Here is a 23,109-nt window from a genome sequence, read left to right as displayed (position 1 = left end):
ATGCAACAAGCAAGTCATTTAAATTAATTTGATTGTACTATATTTTTTTTAACGTATTAAACTGCCTAACAACTGATCCCAGTAAAAATCATTAGTGATGCGCATGTAATACAACACACTCAACACACAAACCTAACCCATGGGCCAGTGTATGGTGAAATAATACTCAAACCCGGACAAAACACGACTCATTCATTTACAGTTGTGCTGATCAATGGTCGATCATTTGCATTTAGGAGATTTCCGACAGCACTTGAAGGCCACATAAGTGCCAACGTTGCAAGCAGGAGAAACCCAAAACAATGTTTATGTAACACAGTATTCCTGCAGCGGAGGTCTTTTTCTCTGCATCGTGCATCAGTGTAGGGCATTTTCGACACAATTCCTCCCACCGTTTGTTCACTTCATTCGATGCTTTTGCTGCAATATTAATAACAACGTATACAAAATAGAAAGAAAAAACAAATCGGTTCGAAGTCGCGTACGACTTCGGCTAAAAGCTAATATTGCATTGAAACAGATGCATTTTTTAGGACAATCCGTTGTTTTTCCCCAGTAAATCATGTGGATGTGACACGTTTTTGCAGTGTCGAGACAAATATAGGCAGTCGTACACCATCCCCCTCCTTTACTGCCTTCCATCCTCGTGCTGGGGTTACTATCGGACAAACCTCCCCTGCTCCTTCATTCTCTGTGCTGGGGTTACTGTCGGACAAACCCTCCATCCTCCTCCTCCTCCTCTTCTTCCTCTCATCATTCTGGTCTGCGCCTGTATCATGCAGGCATGCCTGTTTATTTTGGTTTTATTCATGTGCATAGCTAAAGGGTGGTACATTGATGCAGCACACAGTTTCAGAAGGAATCACAAGGGAGGAACCGAGAAATGTTGCGTTTTAATTAGTTCTGTCAAGGAATGAAAAACCTTTATTGTCACCGGTAGATTTTCACAGATGCAGGTATATCTCGGGTTACTATCGTTCAAAGTGAAAATGAGGAAGCTGATTCACGTTTTGCGTGCGCGCTTCCTTTTTGGTGAAATCAACGTCAAGTCGCAGTAAATGCTTCACCCACGAATGTGTGATCGTTATACATTTGTTTCCAACTGATTAAGACAGCTGAATCAACAGGCTGCATGGTGCATGTCAGTGCAAAACAGCTGTGTTTACTCTGAGCCCAAATATTACAACCCCAAATATAAATTATGTTGTCCAGAAGCAAAGATCCAGTCATCTTGAGATACATCGAAAGTGTCTTAGAAAGTGAGCACAGCTTCTTCACCTTATCCCCTCTGCTCAAATCCTGGCATATGAGTCCCACTGTGCCCCATTTTCTCCTCTTGGTACACCCACAATGCACTCAGTTAAAAAAGCACGAGTCAGTGATTCACGTTCTCATAGAAACGTCAGGATGTGTAGAGGGTCTAATAAAAAGTTGATCTGATAGAAGTCCAAAGTGAAGTGGCACTGTCTGACCACTTTTCTCTTCATATCACTGCATTATGTTTCTTTAAACAAAAGGCAGCAGACTCCAACGCTGCAATCAGCCTTTTCGGTCACAGAAAGAAAATGCTTGCTTTGTATCTTTTGACCAAGCTGCATGTTTGTTTTACTGCAGAAGCCACATTTTTGCATAATGTTTCCTTATAATCACACTGTTGTATTCTGGCTGCTTTTCAATCTAAAATCTAAAGGTCAACTGACTCTTGAATAAACTCTTGTGTTATTGTCCCTTTGTCGTAGGCACCATCGTGCTTGTCCCAATAGTCAATATAGGCTTTAAGGTCTGAAAATGACAACATCAATTTGATATATTTTTCCGCTTTGCGATAAAGTTAAATATGCACAACACAATTGTGATTTTGTTAATCTCAAGATTGTGACACTGTTTAATGGTTAATGATGTCTTGATGATGAGCACACATTCTATCAGTGATCTGCGCATTTTCACATCTCAGTAGTTTCTTTTTAAATTAAATTACTATTGAGTTGATCCTTCAAAGACTGATTACATGGATGGACCGTTTTGTTTGTGAAGGACAATAGCGGCTCATACTTTTTTCATCTTGAACAAATCCTTATTAAGGCAGTCACAATCCTACTTTTCTGGATTTTTCTTTCTGGTGTCTCCATGTGTACAACAGCAGCCCATTTAGGGGAACTTCTTCTAACTTTGTGTGCTGATACAAGTCAAGATTTTTCCTTACATTATAGTTTTTTAGCTAACGCTTTTAACCAAAAGCAGCTTACAATAATTAACTAATTATCATACCTTTGCAGCCACAACTCCAAGACCTCCATAGTTGGTTCCAGTCCAGTGATCCCATCGGAGTGTGGAAGCTACCTCCCGCTGTGCCAGCCATAACAAACCATTGTTCTCAGGCCAGTGGGAATAACTGCACAGACAGTTTTCTACACATAATCTCAAGGAACGGGTAAGAGAACGACTGAACTATCTATATAAAAGAGGCTTTTTTTTGTCCATTTAAGCACAACTGGATTCATATCCACACATTTGTCTCTCTCCCTCTGGTGTAATTTGATAAAACTAGACTATTGTTGCCTTAATTTCTCCATCTCTAACTTTTGTACTGGCCTTGTATTTGTGCACGATATTTGGAACCCGTAATGTCATTTTTTGGTCAAGGTCATTCTTGTAATTTACTGTCCTCAAATGTCCTGGGTCAAGACAATGATTGCCTTTTTGCTCATGGTGACCTCTGACCCTCTGAAAGTACAGGTGTCAATGAGGAAAAGCTATTTCACTCGCTAGGAATCAGTGAATCATTACATTGTTTTGATTTTACTCAGTTTTTATTCATTTGAAATGTATTCATTTACTCATCATGTAAATACTAAATGATGAAAGAAACACATTAAATGGTACGTCTAATAATGATTTAATTACTTTTTACACTCTTTTGAAACCTATTATTGAAGAGCAAATGTAATAAGTCTCTTTATAAATGAACCAATTGAACAAAGTGATTTATTCAAAGAAACCCTCAGGCTTCATTAAATTTAAGAATCACTACTTCCACTCAAACTTGATCACTTTGTGAGTCTTTGGTCTTTATATTATAACTAATTTAAAAGTCACCCTCTGTACTATGTAGCCACTTCATACTTCAGGAATCTATTCAAAGTCATTGTTTCCAGTGGGTATTGAGTACAACTCAATGCTTTGAAAATGACAAATGGCTTCAATCTCCCGAAGTTACCCTGAATTCTTCAGATAAAAAAAATAGCTGTCGTCATCGTGAATGATTATCATCCGTCTTCATCCATGCAGACAGTTCTCAAGCTTCTTTGATGGATTAGATGACTAACCACTCTGATTGAGGATCCTGTTTTAATGAGACCCCTTACTGGGAGACCTCACTGTACCCGTCCACAAGTGGAGGAGAAATGTTCACTAAATGACCCTCGGCTACCTTTTCTTATCTTGTTTCAGCTGCCGGCGCCAGGCAGAGCTCACTGTACCAAACACAGTCGTATGGAGGTCATCAGGTTCACTTATGTCCTCAAACTAAATCAGCTGAATCTTGTAAGATTAAAGTTGTATTGTAGATTATGCAGTTCATTCAATCAACACTTGTTGCAATATATCCAATGGCATGTGCACTATGGTACATCAACAAATAATACACTTGTTGGGTAATTTGAGGAAAGTTTTAAGGAAGAAAATAACACAGAGGAAGTTAAAAGCAAGATCATTTAAACAAGGGCACTGGAGAACACAAACATTTGTTTTAGTATACTACAACAATCGAGTAGAACTGGTGGGATGTTTAAATTAACATTATTTTCAAGCACCTTCTGTCTTTACAACGTATCCCTTGTTGGTACTTATGAATTTAAGTGGAAAAGGAAAACATCTTAAACTAATTGCACCCTTAAGCAGAGGGAACAGAGTAAAAGACAGTGGAGGCGCACTACAGGCCAGATAATCACTGCCAGATGGTTGCCATGCTCTTTGCACATTAGTTAGCCTCGACTGTACATCAGGCTCACACATTAACAAAAGCTAACCAGCAAACCAATAGGATTAGTGTTAAAGGACAATGCCGCTTTATTCGGGGGATTTGTCAACAGGGAAGTCTAAAAGTGTGTGATGGTGGTGGTGTGGGGTCAGTTATTGATTTTGAATGGTGTCTCTTCTTTACAATGCAGGGTCAGAGTGAGCTGTATTGAGATGAGTGGTACATCCAACTGTTCTGTTTAATGCACTACTGAGTTGTTTGTCCCCGAAGCATGTGCAGTTGTTCCTTCCTCTCTCGCACCTATTAAATGTGTTTATTCTGGTGTGGGTGGAAAGCCGCCACGCAATCTCTCAAACATAAACCAGCCAGAGATCGGTGTCCGATCACATGTGAGGTGTTTACAGTTGCCCCTGAACAGAATGCTGTTGGATCCGAGAGCGGTCCAGTTACCCGGTGGCTGTGCCCAGCACAGTCTGTCATTTGTTGGCCACACTCACCGAGCAGGCAGCGAGACCGTGGAGAACAAAGTGCATTTTAACTTAATTTCGGGAAATACACTGCAATGATGGGGATACGAATTCCTATTGACTCATATAAATGTTGCTGTGAATATTCCTGTTTCACTCAAACACAAACATTCAAACACACAAGGCTACACTTTGTGTGCATTTGGATTTGCATGACTTTACACAATGCATGTCTTCCATAATGTAAAATAGCAATGAGAATATACATTTATAGAAAATAGGAAAAGGCCTTATGTCGTATGCAGGCTCACAACCAGTCGCAATTTACTTACTTCCTTATTGGTTTCTGACAAAATAAGAACTTTTATTTGACTTTTTGGTTGCAAAAAGTTGTATTATCCAAGTTAGAATCATAGTCAATGTGTCCATGGGGAAATTAGTAGTTTAATCAATCAACAACAGGGCACATTGTACATGTGTGTTACAGCGATAGGCCTGACATAAGTCACACGACCGCAGCGAAAACAAGGTGAAGCAATAAAAGTTACAGTTAAATAAATCTGCCAGTTTTAACCCCATGTTTCAGTTGTACTCTCACACTGCTTTTTACCTGTGAAGACAGCTTTACAGTACACTGAATCACTGACAACAACAATGAGATCAATCTCTTGGGGATTCCTGGGAAAAAAATTGGTTTACTTACTCTAAAAGATATTGTGGAAAACTAAAATAAAAAAAACCTAGCATTATAAAAATCACTGAAAACATTTTGGAAACGGTTGCAAATATTCAACTTGGTAAGAAACTGAGTGATGTGAAGTGGTAAATGTGATCTACTTGCAGAGAGCAGAAACAGCATCTTATAATCATAAACTGTGTTGTGATGTAACAACTGTAACAATAAATAAGTAGATTGTGCTCATCTGCAAAGCATCAGTGGCCGGCTGTCCTTGTCCTATTGTGATCTCAGTCCAGGTTTGATCAGCGAGTGCAAATGGAGCAATAGCAAGTTAACGTCCACATCCATTTTCTAAGCCGCTTAGCCTGTTCAGGGTCATGCAGGGCTGGAGCGTATCCCAGCAGGCACTGGGTGGGAGGCATGGTGCACTGAGATTGCCAGTCAGTCACAGGAGTAACGCCCACAACCACATTCACACTGACCTGGGAGGAATGCTTTTTTTTGGAAGAAGAAAGAGACTGATGTCAGTGAGGCAAAATATTTATTCCCGGGGAGGTTTGCATGGAGACTTGAGATTCAAGAGCAATAGAGTGTTACAGTTTAGACTAAAAACCCAGACATCTTTCGGTACATTAACCCACAGATTCATTATTTTTGTATTTATAATTTAAACAGAAACTATGTTCTGTGGGTCACATTGGTCTATTTCACATTTTACACTAAGTTACACCAGTTAAATCCGCACAGGATTTTGAGGCTGGCGTTTAGATGCAAAGCTCCTCATACAAACATAAATACAAGAACAAACATCTCAATATACTCTATTTAAGTATTCCTGTTAAACTTGATAGTATAGTGCTCTCTTGTATATGCTTACATACTTCTAAGACCCACTTTACAATATATTGCATGCTTACTTCTTACTTCTGTTTTCTTTTTTTAGCAATATCCATAGTGGTTGGTTTATTATTGCTCCATGTATATTATTATGCATTGAATTATATATAATATATTATTTAATATTACATTTCTTAAATGTAATGTTCTGTTCTGATCGATGTCGGCCAAATCAAACTACTATTTTATAACAACAAAAAAGGTAAAAAGTGGTTTCAGTCGTTCATTCAACTCAACCTTCTTGAGCTTCACAGTAATTGAATTAATGAGGCGTCGAGGTGTGACTGGCCCTTTAAGAGATGTTTTGACTGGGCACGTGCTTGCCTTATAAGGGAGCAGCATCAAACGGTGACCGTTAGTTACCTCTGCTGCTGTCTCCTCTGCTCCGCATCGAGCGGTCCTATAAAGCCCTGGCGGAGGGAAAAAAAACAGTTTTGTCAGACACAGAGCAGCGAAGGACCACAAGAGTGGAGGAGTGGGTTCCAGATAATTCGCCCCTTAGAAGTTGTTCTTGGCGAAGAATTTCAGTTAATGCGAAGAGAAAGAGTGGATATTGACGCCGCTCAGGACCAAGGTTGGTGAGTTCGGAGTTTTTTTCTTTTTCCTTGGCGGAGGAAGAGGGGGGGGGGGTATGAGTTTCTTTGTTGGCTCAAGAATGAATACCATCTTGTTACAGTTAACATGTAGTCTGTTTTCATGTCACAATGTCTTCATATATTGTCAGCTCAATGCTCTGTGTTTGGCTTTTGTATGACTAAACGTGAAAGAGCAATATGTGTTGCTTTCTCGAGCGTTAATTGGTGTTTTTTTTTGGTGGAATTTTGTTTCTTCATTTTAACGTCGCAAAGCTCAACAACAACTGCGATGTGCTCAATGGACGTTAAATGTTCAAGGCAAAGCCGTGGTGAGAGTAGAATGACAAGTGTCTTCTCTGCTGTTTTTTTGTTTGTTTTATCATCATGTCAATCGGCTCTTCTTGTGAGAGTCGGACCTGTGGCGAGCTGGCGACAGTCAGACGCGGCGCTTCCGGTCAGGTTCTACAAAATAAAAGCCCCCTTTCTTTATTTGGTACAAGATATTTATAATAAAGAAGAGGGTGAGACGTTGCAAACAAGCTTTCACATTCTCTCTTAATGCCTTTCAGTTTAAAGCAACGGCACACTTTTGTTTAGGCTACAGAAGGACATTTCAGCGGCACTAAATGGCAGCTTTTATCAAGTCACATTGGTGGCATTTTATTACTGAAAGCACATTCGTCTTGCATGAAGTCTCAATTTGGCTGACTTGATGCTTTGGGTCCGTTTAGCGAAGCTGAGTGACCGACAGTAACCTCGTTTCAATAGAACAATACAACACAAGTATCTTAACAAAAGTATAGGCTATAAATCAGTCAGTCAGACTCTACATGTTGACATCCTGTCACAATGTTGACATCGGGTCGCAGTGACGATGCTCCTTAATGACAATTAACAGCAGCCTGTTCTTCGTGTATGTCTCAATGTTTTATTTCTTTGCTTTTGAAGAGTTGCCGTTAGTGTTTTTATTCACATGCCTGCTGCTGCTGCTGCTGCTGCTGCTGCTGCAGTCTTGGCGCAACGTCGACGTACATTTGCTTTGTTTTCATTCAGCAACAAGGCGAATTCTTTCTTGCAAAAAGTCGACGATCTTTCTTTTTCTCATGGGGAAATAAATAAACCGTCCTTCATTTAATTAGTTTTATTTTTCTATCGTGATTAATGATCTGTCAAGTGTCGTGAAGACGACGAAGATGAAACACAATTCCTGTATGAGTGCGATATGACACGTGAGCGAGAAATGATGGTAAACAAGTATAAAATGGAAGATGCGGAAGTGTGCCACTAGGGGCTCACTGGCTCTGCACCATTCGGGCCACTCGACACTCGGCAGAGTCCGTGTTATCTCTGCATGCGACGTGTTTTCGTCACAATGTTGGTCCAAAGTCAGACGATCCGTGGAGGGCAGAGTCGTCAGAAAACGTCCTGCTTCTCAGAAAGTGTGATCCAGAAAAACATCAGCAGAATCAGGCTGATCCGAGTGCGATGGAAGTCGGGTCTTAAAGGATAAATCACATGTAAACACGATGTTGTGTTAAGAGATCAATCCCCAAATGAAGGTGGGGGAATGTGGGGACACAATTTATTTCAGTAGTCAACAGTGAAAAGTGAAAAATTGGGATGTAGTTAGGAGGAAAGGCGAGGTAAAAAAGAGCATTCACTGCGGATCAAATGTGACGATGGTGCGAATTGTATATGTTTTCCACCCACACATACAGCAACATGGCAGACCACAATTCAGCATTGTGGTGTTTTTTTTCCCCATCATTAACTTTATGGGATTTGTGCAGGAGCGTATTGGAATAGCCTATTGTCCGAGAAACCTTTCCACATTTAACTCTAAAAGCAAAGAAAATGCGAATTTGTGACTCAAGTCAAGCTAGTGCTGATGGTGTTTTTGTCTTTAAGCCCACAGCAGTATAGTCATGTTTTATAGTTAGAGTTTCATATTGTGCCCTTGTTCAATCCCCTGCTTCAGTCTCCTATCTGTTTGTCTTAAATTATATCCTTGAGGCTGTCTCCAGCAGGTATTTTACATTGCTTGACAATGAAACTGTTGAACGTGTGCCACGACTGCTGCCGACAAATCAAGTGACTCATCGAGAAAACAGATGTCCTAGTACAGCAGATACTGACATGGGTCAATGTGCTGTTTGTTCATCCCAAAGGTCTTGTTGTCTTTTATTACGACATTTCATACATTCCAGTGGATTTACTGAACACAGCCAATCACATGTAACGGTGGATTTGTGCACTACAGTTGAGTTACTGCTGAAAAACTCAAATATCGTTGACATTTGTGTTGTATTTTGTTTTGATACCCCCGCATTGTCTTCGCGTTACATAATGCTAGAAGGCATACATTCTGACAGTGATGTTGTATAAATAATGTTCTGCCAGGGAGGTGGTTGGATGTGACTACGCTGTCATTGTGATTGCATTAGAGAAGATGAGGTGTAAAACCACAGAGGTCTGGATGCATGATTTGATTAGGGGCAGGACTTTAACCCACAAGCAAATGATCAGTGCGGGGCATCATGTTTGAACATCACTGTGTCCCTGACATGGCTGTGCTGTCGTTCCACTCTGTCAACCAATCAGCTTTATTCTGTATAAAGGGCATTCAAAGAAATATTCAGGGTGGCCTCGATCTTTTGTTCTAAAGACTTCCAACTGCTCCTCCAAGCTAACTTTAAAACTTGAAAGTTAAATGTTCAGCATGACGCAATTTCTCTTCTTTTAGATGACTTAATCATTTGAGACCGAAGCTATATTTTCCTCATGGGCTGTAAAGCTTGATGACCTTAATTAAGGAGTTACAGGTCTCAGTCTCGAGTGGCTGACCGGATTTTAGCTTTTGAAGTCCATGTGTCTGTTTTAGCTGGATAACTCCATTTGTGGAGGGCCTCGGGGTTTGACTTGCCAACCAGAGAACAAAGTAGTTCTTCTTTGAGCAAAAAAACACACCAAATTGCAACACATATTTTGTGTATTTTGGTCTTCTTTCTGGAGTCTAAACCAGCCTGAAAACAAATCTAAAGACTTCTGAATCTGCAAATAGAATTAAAAAAAATGGGCATGGAAAGGTGTTTGGGAGGAATCGTGTGCTATTTAGTAAATCTGACAAAGGCCAGTGTCTAGCAACCCAAAAAGTAGTTTAAATGTGTATCTTCTTCTTACATTGCGTTGAGTAATCCACTAATGCTGTTTAATCAGTGTGTTTGAACAACGGTGGCAGGGATCTTTTTGTTGTCAAAATTACATCAAATGTAGTAATTCATGTGATATTGTGATGAGAAAAGGATTACTTATAACTTTCAATCCATGAAAACTGCCCGCCACCCACTCATCCTCCTACTTTAACTGTAGCTTGACCTTTTGGACTGATGAGTCCACATCATGTAGACCTGAATCTGCGGCGGCTAACAGCCTTCCTCAGTCATTAGGCGACTTCATTTGCTGAGTGTTGCTGTATTTCTGGCTGGTCTGCTTTCCAGAACCCATCTGTTCAATAGGTGAATCTGTTTAATAGTTATTTTACTGTCGGCAGTGATACTTTTTTTTCTGACGGCAATTTACTGTTTTTTAGTCGGAAGAGGTTTTTAGCATATAAGAAGAAGAAGCCACAAGGTTGTGTTCCTGTTTTCCCTTTTTCCTTCAGGATTTTTGTTCAACATTTATTTTATGAAAAGTTCTCTTTTTGAGTTGTTGCCTTATTGTGGCACAATCAACCGGACGCTACATACATATTTGCTCTAGTTGCATGCATGTGGTTATGTTTTGTTAACGTAATGACTTTCTGTTCTGCTTTGTGCTTCAATGTAGAATTTTTTTTGTTTTTTGGTACACCATGTCTTTTTCCAAAAGAACAAAGCTGGAATATATGTGTTTGTTTGCTGACTGTGTTTAATCTATCTCCTTGTTGTTGCCTTTGTGAACACAAGTATTGCATGTAGTACATGTCTATGTTTGCAGTTGTTGACCCTCTTTCTCTCTTTCTCTCTCTCTCTCTCTCTTTGTCTTTTTGGGATCCCAGTGAGGAGCTGGAGCGTGCTCAGTGAGTTTGGGAAGACGCCAACATGTCCTTCTCCACTCAACTGGGTTTACTGCTTTGGAAGAACTTCACTTATCGACGGAGACAGACTGTAAGTAGGAGTCCTTCAAATTACTGACTCGTAAGCTGAATGGATTGGATGAGTACACAGTACAAGTACACAATCAATTAGTTGGTCATTTTTCTTATCTATTGGTATGTATATATATATATTCCATTCCTTATGCTTTTTTCCTAAAACACAGTTTTTCACTAATCCATGCTGTTTTTTTGTGGTTTATTTGATTTTCATTTAATTAAGATCCAACAAGAAAAATGAACATTTTACTTAAAAAAATCCCAGAATAACATACATTAGTATATATTCTCCCAGGCAGATTCATTAGTCCATAAAATAAGTCTAAAAAGCACCACGTGGGGTATCTAATCTTTTGTCTAATTTCCCCTGAATGCTTTGTCTCAGTCACATTTTCAATGGATCGACTTTAAATCAGAGCCGATTCCTCCAGTAGATGTCTAAGTCTTTCCTCATAAATATGCATGTTCCAATTGGTACGCGGCCCACAACAATGGAAGTGATGTAATTCTCCTCCGAGTCACTTGGACCGAAAACGCATTACAGTCTACAGATTACAGTGAGTCAGTCAAAGATGTGAGGATGACACATGTCAGATGCATTGTCCAGTCAATGGTCTTGTGCTGGTTGATGCCCACACACTCAAAGTTATGTAAATCAAAGTTCAGTTCCAGGCTGTAGCATAGACGTTCTTTATGTGTGAGCAGGCTCATCTGCATACAATTGAGCCAGTCGACCATCAAGCAGAAACTCCTCCTCAAAGTGACGGCTGTGGCTGCTTGACATGAAGCCAATTGTTTCCAACAAGGGGAAACAGTGAGTTTTCTAAGACCGTGTCTTGATTCCTTATCCCGGCGCTGCATGTCTGCCATGCTGGTTCAGGCTGACAAACGGGCAGCTGAAGTGGAGGGGCCATATGGAACAGATGGACACGGCCCTTTTAAACCCTGCAGACCTCTCGCCCTGTCTCCCCTTATTAACCCATATACTTCAACTAAACTCACGGTGGGATTACTGTTTGCAAAGGACAACAGCTAACAGCCCCCACCACACTTTTTTTTATTATAACAGCAGAGATTACCTTAGATGAACTACAAATTCAGAAAAACTATTTTGGGGGGATTTAGTCATTTGATTCACACAATTTTGTTTCCCAAGATAGTGAAGCCTTTATTTATATACTTAGTTAACTTTTGTCATCATCCTTTTTGCCTTCCTCCCTTAGATCCAGCTGCTGATTGAGATCATCTGGCCTCTCTTCATCTTCTTCATCCTGATCTCAGTCAGGATACATTATCCACCCTACGAGCAACATGAATGTAAGCAGACAGGGAGAGAGGAAGGGAGTTACTTGACAGATTATTTTTGATCTAATACAATTCAGCTTCTTTGCTTTTTTGTGATTTTCAGATTTCCTTAAACAATGGAGTATTTATTTTTGTTTAACTGCTACTGCTGAGTTAAATTAGTCTGTTATTCAACTGTTCTGACATTTTCTATTTTTAGCCATTATTTATGTTTTGCCTCTTGGCAAGATCAACATGTTCCTCATCCAGAGTTTCCATGTTATTGTCACACAAGGATCGGTCGGATGTGTCAACATTTGTTTGCACTGTGTGAATAAGTAACGGACCTTTAGCTCCTGAAATTGGTGGTTTCATAACTTTGACCACGTTTCAACTCAATAAGATTGAGTCCGAAACACAAACCCAAAAATTCTTACATTTAGGGGAGCTAAACAGTTACCTGTAACAGTTTTTCCAAAGAGATATTTATTGAAATGCCACAGCTATCGTTATGTGTAGTTCATTTATTTAAATGAGTTTGACAGTCTTCAGTCTGTACGTATGATTCTATAAACGTTGGTGCAGGTTCATGCCTGGACACACACACAGACCTACGTGGCTCTGGTTAAGAACAAATCCAGTAAAGTTATGTAATCATTATGAGCTTGTGTGAGGATCGTTATCCCCCAAACCAGTTCCCCTATTTGTAACAAAATCATTGATATCAAATGTATCACAAGTCAGTTTGAACCCAGTTAGCCCAGTAAACTCCAACTCCTGACCCTTTTCTCACTATCTTCTCTTATCTCTTCAGTATAGTATATATAGTTAACCTCAGTAAATCGTAGCCATAAAGGTAGCTGATAAGAGTACATAATAATTGTAAACATAATGCCAGTGTTGTAGAGGCAGTGGTAGCGACGGCCTACATGTAATAGTTTATCGGTATCCTCCAGTGTAGCCAGATGGTGTCCGGAAGATTCCATTCAGACACGTTTCTGTTTGATTAATATTTAAGTCCATTAAAACTAATCATGGACATTGTATGCGCTCCCTTTTTTTCCAGGCCATTTCCCTAACAAGGCCATGCCCTCGGCGGGTACCCTGCCCTGGGTGCAAGGCATCATCTGCAACGCCAACAACCCCTGTTTCCGCAATCCTACCCCTGGCGAGACTCCCGGGGTGGTGGGGAACTTCAATGATTCTATGTGAGTAACACGGCCTGCTTGCTGATTCATAGTTATGTAACGCTCTGACCAATTCAAAGTGCAAAGGGGAAAAACGTTTTTGTGTCACTTTGTATCAATATTGCAACACAATTGTTCTGAATCGAGCACAAAATGTATTCTTTTAGAAAAATTAAGAAAATATCCCCTCAGGCTTTGAGTTCTCAAGAGATGTGAAACAGCGTGTCTGATTTTTGACTTTCGCGAACATCTCCAGAATCTCCCGTCTGTTCAATGATGCCAAGAAGATCCTGTTCTACACTCAGAATGATAAAAGTTATGAGGGATACAAAGGACTGCTGAGGGCCCTCAGGAAGCTGCAGAAGAACACTGCTGGTAAGAACATACCTTCTTTAAATTTCTTTTGTTATGCTTTGTATAGTTTTTGACACCCGCCCACCATTTACGTTGATCATCCATTCAAACAGAAGGGAACACTCCTACACAGTCAGTGACTCACCTACAGTTTATTCACACACTGCTGGTGATGCCTCTGAGCTTGGGGGAAATAATTAGATTCATGAAAACATATTGTTTGTTTCCTGAAAGAAGCAATAAGTAGCTTTTGTCAAGATCTTGAATCTTATAATTCTTTATGGAAGAAAAAGAAGATTGTAGTTTGTTCAGTCTCCAAACGATTCAGCGACAACATGGAGGCCCTCTTCCCTGTCTACACATGTCTGACTCATTTAAATAGTCCAAGACAAGTTGTTAATGGAAAGATATTTGTTTCCAATGTTGTAAGAGAGAGTGAGGCATGCCATTCAATTAGTACAAAGTGAATGAAGCTTGAATCACTGCACATTGGTAAATTGACAAAAAACAGATTAGCGACATGTTAAAACTAGATAAAGCGACTTGTCATGGTCATTTTCGCAGTGGAGCAGCGGATGTTAGCTCCAAGTCTTCAGAGAAGTGCTCAGAGTGCAACGTGTCCTTCTCCCTTATCACCGCCTGCCAGCCGGGGTGGGCACCTCTCCCAGAGGCCAGTGGGTGTTGTACTATTCCGCTATTACGTGCCAGTGTTGGTGCTGCAAGACAGGACAAGCAGAACATTGAGCACCACCCAGACAGTCATTATACAGATTATACAGATCCGGGAGGAAACATGGAGTTGCTCTGCCTCGAATGTTGCTGCTTCCTGTTAAGGAGGAGCGGTCACCGAGGCGTCTCTGCTGTCAGTTTTACCTACACATTTAATCATAACCTCACATTTTAGAAGATTTTGAAAATGAAAGAGGCATGTATTTATAACCATGACCTTGGCTTTTTGGATGCAGAGGAAGGTTGTCTTTCTAAAAAAAACAAAGCATGTTGTTGGTGTCTCTGCTGTGCCGACTCCGTCAAAGAAACCTGAAAGTAAGAAAGGAGGCTGTGTTAAAACAGCACTTACTTTACTTCATTTGAATGGGAGTCACACAAACACGTTAACTTTGCTCAGCGAAAAAGAGATTTTATTCTTTAATTTAATTTAAATTCAGTCAGTACCCATTACTCTGACATTGGAGCAATCTCTGTTTTTTAGCTGACCATGTGTACAAAGAAACCATGGCAAAAATTAAATGGAAAACATGGACTGATTTTTATGAAGACAAATTATATAAAATGGAGGCTAACAAAGGGCTTTACAGGACCAAGTGCACAAACAGTCAACAGCTGTGACAAGGAGTGAAATGACTGAGTCGAATTAGACTGCGTGTCCTTTTGTTTGTTCCATTACTGTTTCTTTGCTCCAGCATTATCAGTTAGTTTCCATAAATAAAGGGTGTTAGCCTGGTTCCACATCAGACCCCAGTGTAAGGGTAAAGGATCTTGTTGTTTGGGCTACAGTCTGCTTTGCTATCCCTGAGCTACACTACATTATGCAACGGCCCTACAAAGAAACGCACGGCCTGGAAATAGGGCGAGAGAGAGATTACACACCAGAGCAAAATAAGGAAAAAGGTTCTTATTTTTAATGGTAAAAAGTTCCTCACATGTTTCTCAATTTGATTGTGTGTCATGGGATGTACTCCGAGATGGCATTATAGCCCAGTAATAGATCCTCATGTTATCTACTCAGAAGACTCTTTCATCATTTTAACAGCACATCTATGCACTTCATCACAATTGATTTCTAAATGCACAGCGACATGCTTAAATCCACGTGAGGGAATGCACCGATGTAGCGCAGGGACAGTAAAGTATGATGCAGGACAAAGCTGCAGAGGGCCTCTATAGGAAGAGCAGCATGGACCAAAGAGCCGAGAGCAGACACCCCTCGCGTGTCGGTTAATAATTCAGCAACTGGCGGGGTCAGAGCATGAGATTTACACCGACAGGGAAGAGGCTCTGTAAAGGGTGAGGGAGAGGGATGAGCTTTTCCGGCACAGGACAACTAGATAAATCACACCGGTCTAATGCATTCCTGCTTGACGTGGCAGACATTTGAACATTTAAAGAGCAGGTTCGTGGAGTATTCTTGACATGAGAACAGTGTTCTTAGTACCAAATAGATAAATAAGCTTGAGAGATCGGTTGAGTCTGATTGCCAATGCTGAGCTTTTCATATGCCACAGATTTTTTCTTATTATTTTACCCCCCCTGAAGCTGAAACTGGATTTGCATAATAGAGAGAAACATCTTACCTTTTTAAGCTTTCTTCACCTTCATATTTGATCTGGCTGGCTCCTTTTTCAAGGACTCCATTTGATTCCAAAGGCTCATTGTGTCTGAGCCTAATCTTTTAAAATGGAGACTGTGCTACCCTTTTGCTTGACTCTATGAATCCATTCCTCATCACCTTCACCATAAACATCAGCCCATAATGTTGAGCTCAACATGTAGTTTGACCTCATTTCTCTAACCTGACCAGAAACGTGCTGATACAAGCTCTCATTCACACACACGGATCACACAGAGTCAGACATGCTCAGGTACAAGCCAACCAGTTATTGCTCCTCCAAATGTCCACATCAAAACTCCCATTTTGTGTGATGAGTTCACTGCTGTCAGAGTTCCATCTGTCACTTCTTTCCTCATCAGAACTCAAAGTTCCTTTGGATTCAGGAATGCTACTTTGTGCTTGTTAGACAAGCTAGATTTGGGATATTATACAGTTCCATAGAGAGTACAGCCTGTTTATGGTACAGTTTGACAAGTGAAGTTCCTGGTTACTAAGTCTGGGTGTTATCAAATATGAAATGGATGAGGAACCGTCAGGATCAAGCACAGACAAGCGTCAATGTGGGCCTCGCCCTTGTATATACAGATCTCCGATATAGGAACAACAAACACAACCAGGGTTTGGTACTTCTTATGTGGTCCTACTTCAGAAAAGCTCTCTGTTCTTGATAACTCAGGGTATTTAAACCACTTAGGGCCGAGGAGACAAAGACAAACGCACACAGATAAGACAAGCATATCTGCATTTTCTGTGAATTCAGCAAACTCATCGAATGCTCTTCCATCACACATATGCACAAAAGAAACGTACAAAACAGTCAAACATAGCTTAAGGAATGGCTTGTTGCCAATCAGGTGTGCAACCATTAATGTACTGTCTGTCCTGCCTGCTTATTTGTTGTATATGTGCATTTGTCTTGTTTAGTGTTGATGTATTTTATGTGCCTCCAGTGTTTTATATATACACTTTTTTTCTATTTTTTTTCTTATATATTTTTTCTTTCTTTGATGTGAATTAGTTTTGTCCATACATTACTGTCTGTCTATCTTAGTTGCATTGTGTTATTGAAGATGTATTTTCAGGCTGCCATAAAAAAAAATCCTCTCTGACTCACTTACAGTTTTACTGTTGATTAGTGTGCATTTGTCCCTGCAAAATAAATAAAAAAACAAGGAAATGGAGCACAAACACGCACCTTTGCTGACTGCACAAAGTACTGCTCGACTTTCCATCCGGTCTGTTCCGTCCTCAAGGGCCTTTGGATGCAATGCACCATGGGAGGTGCGACTTCCTACTGGGACACTGATTAGACCTATTAGCGTTCCCTGGTTGTTCACCCCCGAGAGTTTAGGTCACACACATGCATGCACACACACACACACACACACACACACACACACACGCACACACGCAGGCCCATGGAGAGCAGGGATGGTAAGGATGTATGTGTATCACACAGACACACCTCAAACTCAAATAGCACAAACTCTGGTACACAGCCATGGAGGCTGTAAGGGAGAGCGACACACACACACACACACACACACACACACACACACACACACACACACACACACACACACACACACACACACACACACACACATGCCCCCCTGAACACACAGAAACACACTGTTCTCTTTCACTTCCTCCCAGGGGAAGTTCAGTTCAGTAGAAGGAGAGTGTTTCCTGTTTGCGTGTGCGTGCGTGTGGGTCATATGATGGCTCGAAAAGAAATAAAGCAGAAAAAAGATTTACTGGAGATGAGGGCAAGGGAAACCGATAGGGAGGGGGATGAAGGAAGATATTTGGAAATAAGCCATCAAAGTTCGACTCAGCATTTCTAATTCGTGAACAGACTTGAGAAGAGCAACTCAGTAATCATTCATTCTTTGTAATAAATTCGCCTCGTGATAACCCAGTGCAGTAGAAGAATGCGTAAATCACTTTAGGGTGAGAAATAATCACTCTTCAAGTTTGATTCATTGAGCCACGCTCACATAAAAGTGTGCAGTTACTCAACCGAGCTGTTGAGCCAACAATAAGATTATTCCTGCTGTCTCAGCATGATTCCTCTTAAGTAGTATCACCCATAGTTTAGGGCATGTTTTGGCACCAGTATTGGGCGCCTGGAGGGGTAATGGGTAAGAAGTGGCTCTGGGTAGAGATAAGTCGGTGAAAGGTGAACATTTACGAAGGAAGAGAGTTAGAGAGACGGGAAGACTGGGATGCAGTATCTGGACCAAAGATGAACGCCCTGTAGTAACCCCGGTGTGCTAGGAGGGTGTGAGATTGTGTGTGTGTGTGTGTGTGAGTGTGAGTGTGCCCGCGTGTCACACAGCTGAATCAGGCCAGTTTCAGAAATGGGTTGACTTCCTTGGAATGCAGTAAAAGTACAAAAGAGTTCAGAGGACAGTGTGATTCTGTGCTATATGTACAATGTACTTCACATTGTTGTCGCATCATTGAACCTTTTATCATGGAGCACATGTTCTGGAATTATTTGGGAATTTTAAGAAGTATACTTTGGCCAGGAAAAATGTGTGAATTTGATAGGTTTTCTGGATAAATCTGAATATTGAGAATGTTCCAACTCAATAGTGGAAAATAAATGGAATGTTATTGTATAATATCAAGCTGGGAACACCGCCGTGAGTCCTGGTTTTATATCAACCATCAAAATAAAGAAATTTTTTATCATAGTTTTATGTTTCATAGTTGGCTTGGTTGACTTACTGCTTCTATCTATCTGTGTGTTTTTCTAGGTTTCAAGCTGAAGGACTTTTTGCAAGACGATGAGACCCTTTCCCACTTCCTGCACCACAACGCCTCTCTTCCTCGTCACGCGCTGAAACAGATAGTGGAGGCTGACGTCAATCTGGAGAAGGTAGAAGAGCATTACTGTTTAAAATGTTTTAACCCTTTTAAATATAAACCCTATTCTCACGTCCTTCAACGTTTACCCTTCATTCGATGATGATCTTGGTTTAGGATTTCAGAACACCCAAAAGATCGTGGGTTGTTGTAAATTCAGTGATTAAACCACATGGGAGAATGTTGAATGCCTAAAGCAGACAACAAGCAGACAACAACACTGTGTTACGTTCTTTTCACATGAGAGAATCCACACATGCAGAAATCCAATGACCTTGGCTTGACAGCATCTATTGGGCCACAGGACTACCGTGGCACAGCTAAGCCCTTAATACCCACAACCAATGTGGGAGTTGGGTGAAGAGGCTGCCGGTTATCAAAAGCCCCTCTCTTCCTCCTATTTTTGTCCTCCAAAAAAAAATGTCATTCTTTTTCGGATATCATTTTACTATTTTCCTTTCAAGTCTGTAAGATGAATAATTATTTGAGTTTCCATATTTATCTCTTTCTGAGTAATTGTCATCTCCTTGACTCTTAGTTTCATTCCTCTTTTGGGGAATCTGCACATATTATCTTTCTCCCATCCACATGTTACCCACACACACACACACACACACACGCGCGCGCACACTCCTCCCATTTAAATCAAGTTCATCCAATATCACGCACATACATTGACGTACTCAGATTCCTACTGTAGGACCCCCTCAACAACAGCTCCCAACCAGCTCCACCCCTGCTTTGCAATTGGAGGGCTGGTGTCACATGACTGCTCTTCTCCCCTTTTACCCTCCCCCTCATTTCTCCTCACGTGGCGAGGCTCAAAGACAAACTTACACCATCAGATTCTCCTCTCCCCATCCCTTTCTGCCAGACATCTATTGATCAAAGATGGCTATCCATTAGTCTCTGACGGTCATAAGGATCATTGTTTAAGGAATGGGAGTGAACGTGAATGAAAACTTATTATTGCTGTGCCCCTGTTGTTGTTTGAGCCTAATTGAGATGCATGAGAGCAAACACAGGAAGAATTATAATAATTTCTTTGAAAAAATATATTTTTGGAGTTCTCGGAGGCGATTAGTATGATTTCCACTCCTTCAAACTTACTGCTTTCTTAGAAGCCCTGTTGTTTTTCCAATGAAAAGATTAGTGTGTGTGTGTGTGTGTGTGTGTGTGTGCGTGGTATGATAGACAGGATGGAATAACACAGACTGGTCAAGGACATCTAGATGATAAGTCAGTGAGCTCCCCTCTTGCCCTGTTCTCTGCCTGACACTCACACTCACACACACACAAAGACACACACACTCTGAACATCTTGACTCTGTTAGAGAAGACGCAGCCTCTGTCCGGTCCTCTTATTTCCCAGAAAAAGGACATTCTGTTACTCCGCCTGTACGTGTGCAGCTGCGCTTCCTCTTCCAAATAATGTGTTAAATAATTTGTTATACAAATAAGTTTTATTTGGATGACATTGCAAAAAAATCCTTGGCAAGCCCGAGCATTGACATTCATAACAATTCTTTCCCTCATAGATCCCTCAGCAATATCTTCCTGTGACATCATTGTTTTGTACACATTGTCAGGTTTTAGGAACATAACCTTTTCGGACTGATACATAACGATCTATAATTAGTCGAGACAAACCACCAAGAGTACTCTGTGTTCAAACTCAGACCGTGTTACTCATCAAATATTAATGCAATACTTACTTGGCATCAGGAATAAATACCCCTCTACAGCTTTGCATATGCTTTGTTAAAGATTTATTTTTATTGTGTTTTAAGGATATTTATTTTTTATATTTATCTCCACCTCTGTCCTCTGTTCACCTCATCTAGTACACATGTGATGTCATGCTCTCTACTCTTTCTGAACCACGGGGCTCTTTTTTTCTCCGTCCAGGTGCTGACTAAAGGTTTCGGCTTCCATCTCCGAGACCTCTGTAACGCCACGCCGCTGGAGGAGTTTGTCCACATCGCCGACCGCAACGTGTCCCGTCTGACTCAAGAAATCATTTGCCAGTCCTCCAGTGACTGGCTAGACAAGGCCCAGAGCCACTTCCTCTCCAACTTGGACTTTTTCAAACCCATTCGGGTGAGTTTATCTGTTGAGTCAAACACATTCAACCAGAGTTTTAACATAACAAACAAAGCCCAGCAATCAAATGGAACGTTCTTATCAACAATGATCTTGTTGTCATGGTTTGGACCGTGCATTGTATCGGTTATGATGCCGTTTTGCTCACCGTCTTCAAAACTGAGATCAGGAGAAATGTCTAAACTGTACGTCAACGACAGATTGTCTTTCCATTTAACAACTTGGGTGTTTACTGAATATGCACTGGAACATCATGAACAAGTCTCCCACGGTTGGTCTGCTCATAGACTTATTGTAATCGCCTTTTGAGGTCCTTTTACTGTGAGAGCCGCTGACTGTGACACTAATATTATGCGACAAGGCGATTCACTGTTTGCATAGGGCAAAAGATAGACCCCCGTATTCAACCATTGTATGTAAATCCCTGATCCCTCATCTTTTCTGCTCACTATGACACTTTGTGCTTTCTGGATTCCCTTGTTTTCTTTACTCCTTGTCCCTCCGCCTCCTCCCTGTCCAGCGTCACCTCTCCTCTGCCTGTATCTTACAGAACAGTCTGCCCTCTTCCCATAAAACCCGTGACCCAAATGTGAGTCACGATGGTGAAGTGGCAGGAGGTGAAAAAAAAAAACTCTGTGGTCTGCTGCTAATATGCCTGCTACTCTTTCAGAGGGAGAAAGAAAAAGAATAAAGACAAAGGATGAGATAACTCACTTGATATAAGAATGAGATCATTTCCTGGCTCACTGCAGACCTGATTCACCCCAAAAACACACTCTTCCTCTTTATTACAGGAACTCAGTATCCAAATGTTGATGTGAGAATAAAAATTCCTGTCCAATGTAATACAATTGTGCAAATGGGTGAGGGAGAGAACTCTTGCATGTGTGTACGGATAAAAATCGTTAAATTAAGAGAAAACAACAAGTGAGAAATAGAGAGAACGTATGGAAAAGCTACTTTTCCTCGATGGCTGATCTGTCTTCATCGGCTGTCAGCCGTTCCAGCAGCTGACAGCTTAGTGTGATAGACGAGAACGTGCGCGCGCGCACGCGCACACACACACACACACACACACACACACACACACACACACACACACACACACACACACACACACACACACACACACACCAGTTTGACAGATGGGAACATAGGAGGAGGCCAAAGCTACTGTGACCTGTTGTTCTTTCTCGGAATGCGTCCCCGTTCACCTTTTGACCCTGAGTGTTGTTTTTCTTCTTTCTCTCCCATTTCTCCTTTTACCTCACCATCTTTAATTCTAAAGTGTATAAATGGATAAAACATGGAAGATTGTATCGCTGTTAACACAGTAATGGATGATAACTAGGAAATCCAAGCTTCAAAAAGATAATTTGAAATAAACTAAATGGCAAGCAATTTATAGATAATAAACATACAATTTGTTCCATTTTATGTTTCATCGTATGTATTTTTTCAGGATGCATTAATTGTGCGCAGGAACCAACAATGCAGAGTAAATCTCAGCTGCATAGTAAAGATGCCCTTTTCTGTCTTACAGAAGGATGTGAAGTCGGACCCCAAAGTCGTTCAGGAAGTCTCAGCTGCAACCGATAATCTTCTGGAGAGCCTGGGAGCATTGGCCGTGGAGGTAAATACACACAAAGAACACAACTTACACACTTTATAACATTTACAAACAGGATGACTGAAATATTTACTTCCAAAGTTCAGCCTCCTGTAGTAATGTTTAAAATCAATTCGTACCTAGAAAGAGCTTTCGATGAAGTGTAATGTATGAAATGTATTTACACAAGTTGGGGCAGTCGGGTCAGGGCCATATCGGCAATATAAAAACATATACGTCGGCACACGCGGATTCCTGGAAAGTTCTACAAAGAAAGAATTGCTGCATGGGTTTAACACGAGCAAAGGGCAAAGAAGGTAATCCTTATGTCAATATCAAAGAAAAGGCAAAAGGAGGATCCGGCCATTATGTGTCGACAGGAGTCTTGCATTTCAACATTCAGCCATGTTAATAGAGGCTTTGTTCTACCACCGGGGCTTGGGTTTTCTCTGGATCACATTCCCCCTTTTTATGCCTTTGTGACAGCAGGCATTATGTTTTCGGTTCGTTCGTTCTTCCCATTTTCTTGAACATGATATCTCAGGATACGCCTCGAGGGAATTTCCTAAAAAATTGGTCTGAACGTTCTCAAGGATGAACTGATAAGATTGTGGTGGTC

At 40.9% G+C, this 23,109-nt stretch overlaps 1 protein-coding gene across 2 annotated transcripts in view; it reads left to right on the top strand.

Annotated features, from left to right (window-relative positions):
* Positions 1-10,676: 10,676 nt before the first annotated feature.
* The window catches only part of LOC306737810 (phospholipid-transporting ATPase ABCA1-like), a gene marked incomplete at its 5' end in the record, with an annotated part of 33,905 nt that continues 21,472 nt past the window's right edge, over positions 10,677-23,109 (top strand). Inside the window, 7 exons of one of the 2 annotated variants that reach the window (XM_079219604.1) lie at positions 10,677-10,742; positions 11,953-12,046; positions 13,080-13,221; positions 13,457-13,575; positions 18,670-18,791; positions 20,687-20,878; positions 22,428-22,514. In XM_079219604.1, the coding sequence (XP_079075730.1) occupies positions 10,677-10,742; positions 11,953-12,046; positions 13,080-13,221; positions 13,457-13,575; positions 18,670-18,791; positions 20,687-20,878; positions 22,428-22,514 (822 nt within the window). Of the gene's footprint in view, positions 10,743-11,952; positions 12,047-13,079; positions 13,222-13,456; positions 13,576-18,669; positions 18,792-20,686; positions 20,879-22,424; positions 22,515-23,109 lie in introns of both variants that reach the window. The other variant, XM_079219603.1, reaches the window with a different exon arrangement.

The sequence above is a fragment of the Taurulus bubalis genome (genome assembly GCF_910589615.1).
Source record: "Taurulus bubalis genome assembly, chromosome: 6".
Lineage (NCBI taxonomy): Eukaryota > Metazoa > Chordata > Actinopteri > Perciformes > Cottidae > Taurulus > Taurulus bubalis.
Note: the sequence above shows the minus strand (reverse complement) of the source record. Positions and strands in the feature narration are given on the sequence as shown.